Below are 2,339 nucleotides of genomic sequence, written 5' to 3'. Positions count from 1 at the left end.
CTGCCCCACTTTGGACTGTCTGAAAGGACTGTGTATAGGCAGGAGGGCATGTGGACATGGATCCACCAGTAATGCCCGGCTCTTGTCTTTGTTTGCTCCCCCTGCTTGGCTGGGGTGTGCTGGGGGCCTCTGGCTGCATCTTTGTCTCTGGGAGTGGAGGCCCTCCATCTCCATCAAAGCCACCCTCCTACACCCCTCCTGACCAGGCAGGGGATTTGGAATCTCATTGTTTTTAGAGGAGACATCTCGATTGATAGAGAGTTCCTGATCTTGGCCTGGCTGGGTTCCCGTCATCTGTGGGCTCATTTCATGGATGGAAACCCATTTCCACTGGCCGGTTTGAGTGGGTGTGGGACCCTTTGGGTTGGATTTGCAGTGGGCCCCTGGGAAGGAGGGTTCCCAAGTGCAGGCTGACAGGAGCGTGGGGTGGTCGGCAGTGGAGACGCCAGCCGCCAGGCCCGGTGAGGAGGATGCAGTGGAGACCGGTCACCCTCAGAGCTGGCGCCCATTCAGTGCAGCTGGAGACAGGACTGCTGGGCGTTGCGTTAGTTTACACTCAGGCCTCTGAGTGTCTGAGAAGCACCAGCCCCTTCCTGAGGAGCCCCGTCTTCTGGGTGTGCAGCTGGTGGGGGCATTGCTTCTGGGACTTGTTATTTATTTAGGTGGTTTTAGTGGTGTTTATGTCTGCACGGTGGCACACAATAGTTTACTTTTATTATGACATGGTTTCTTCCAATTTGTGTTGTGTTAACATTACAGCAACACACACGAAGTAGAAGAAATTCCGCGCTGATCCCAGTAGCTCAGCACTTGAAATGTTTTTCTGTTGTTGTTGATGGCTTCTTATTTAACTTCTTTTTTTTCCAACCTTTATTTTAGGTTCGGGGGTACACGTGCAGGTTTGTTACATGGGGATGTTGTGTGACGCTGAGGTCTAGGATATAGCTGAGGTCTAGGTCACCACTCGGGTGGTGAGCATGGCACCCAACAGGTCATTTTTCAACCCTCACCCTCTTCCACTCTCAGCTCTTGTTTTTGAGACAGAGTCTCAGTCTGTCACCCAGGGTGGAGTGCAGTGGCACGACCTTAGCTTACTGCAACCTCTGCCTCCTGGGTTCAAGTGATTCTCCTGCCTCAGCCTCCCGAGTAGCTGGGATTACAGGAGCACACCACCAGGCCTGGCTAACTTTTTTTTGTATTTTTAGTAGAGATGGGGTTTCACTGTGTTAGTCAGGACGGTCTCGATCTCCTGACCTCGTGATCCGCCCACCTCGGCCTCCCAAAGTGCTGGGATTACAGGCATGAGCCACTACATCCAGCCAAGTCTGGGTCTCACTGTTATCTCAAAGGCAGTACGTCCTAAACCCAATGCGTGTTGTCCATATTAAAAACAAAACCAAAAATGAAACATGAGTATTGTGCAGGTGTGGGGGATGGGGAACCCTCATGCACTGCTGTTGGGAATGTGAGTTGGTGCAGCCACAGTGGAAGGAAGCTTGGCATTTCCTGGGAAAGTTAAACATGCGGATGACGCAGTACCTGGCAGTGCCGCTCCTAGGTACACACCCTGAAGAATTGAGAACAGGTCTTCAAACACATACCTCTACATGAGCGTTCAGAGCAGCACTGCATACAGGAGCCACGATGTGAAAACCCCACATGTCCATCAGTTCAAGAGGACAAACAGTGTGGCCACACAAGGGAAAGCTGCAGAAAGGAGTGAAGCACCTGAGACGCGGCACAGTGTGGACGAACCCTGGAGACGTAACGCCAGTGAAATGAGCCAGACGCAAGAGGCCAAATGCACAATTCTGCTTCTGTGAAGTAGCTGGAACAGGCAGTCTCACCAAGACAGGAAGCCGATTCAGGGCTGTCAGGGGCTGGGGCGGGCGTCGGGGGGCAGCTGCTGAATGGCACAGAGTCTGCGAAGGTCCTGGATCTGGACGGAGGTGGTGGTTGCACAGCATGGTGAATGTGTCAACGCAGCTGAGTTGTGCACTTTAATATGGTTAATTGTTAACTTTAAGTTACATGACTTTTACCTCGATTAAAAAAAAAAAACAAAACCCTGGCAGAACACACTGGCTCACGCCTGTAATCCCAGCACTTTGGGAGGCTGAGGCAGGAGGATCACTTGATATCAGGAGTTAGAGACCAGCTGACCAACGTGGGGAAACCTCCTCTCTACCAAAAATACAAAAATTAGCTGGATGTGGTGGTGCACACCTGTAGTCCCAGCTACTCAGGAGGCCGAGGCAGGAGAATTGCTTGAACCCAGGAGGCAGAGGTTGCAGTGAGCTGAGATTGCGCCATTACACCCCAGCCTGGGCGACAGAACG

General features: G+C 52.2%; 1 protein-coding gene across 3 annotated transcripts in view; it reads left to right on the top strand.

Moving 5' to 3' along the window:
• PRKAR1B (protein kinase, cAMP-dependent, regulatory, type I, beta) overlaps nt 1-2,339 on the top strand; it is a 188,156-nt gene that overhangs the window by 28,292 nt on the left and 157,525 nt on the right. The window contains exon 1 of one of the 3 annotated variants that reach the window (XM_011956923.1): nt 4-68. The exons of the other annotated variants lie outside the window; for them this stretch is intronic. Coding sequence (XP_011812313.1) covers nt 57-68 — 12 coding nt within the window. The 5' untranslated portion in view covers nt 4-56. Of the gene's footprint in view, nt 1-3; nt 69-2,339 lie in introns of those variants that run through there. 3 annotated transcript variants of the gene reach the window in all.

This window comes from Colobus angolensis, unplaced genomic scaffold (assembly GCF_000951035.1).
Source record: "Colobus angolensis palliatus isolate OR3802 unplaced genomic scaffold, Cang.pa_1.0 Scaffold43, whole genome shotgun sequence".
Classification (NCBI taxonomy): Eukaryota; Metazoa; Chordata; class Mammalia; order Primates; family Cercopithecidae; genus Colobus; species Colobus angolensis.
The sequence above is the reverse complement of the archived record's forward strand: the minus strand, read 5'-3'. Positions and strand labels throughout refer to the sequence as shown.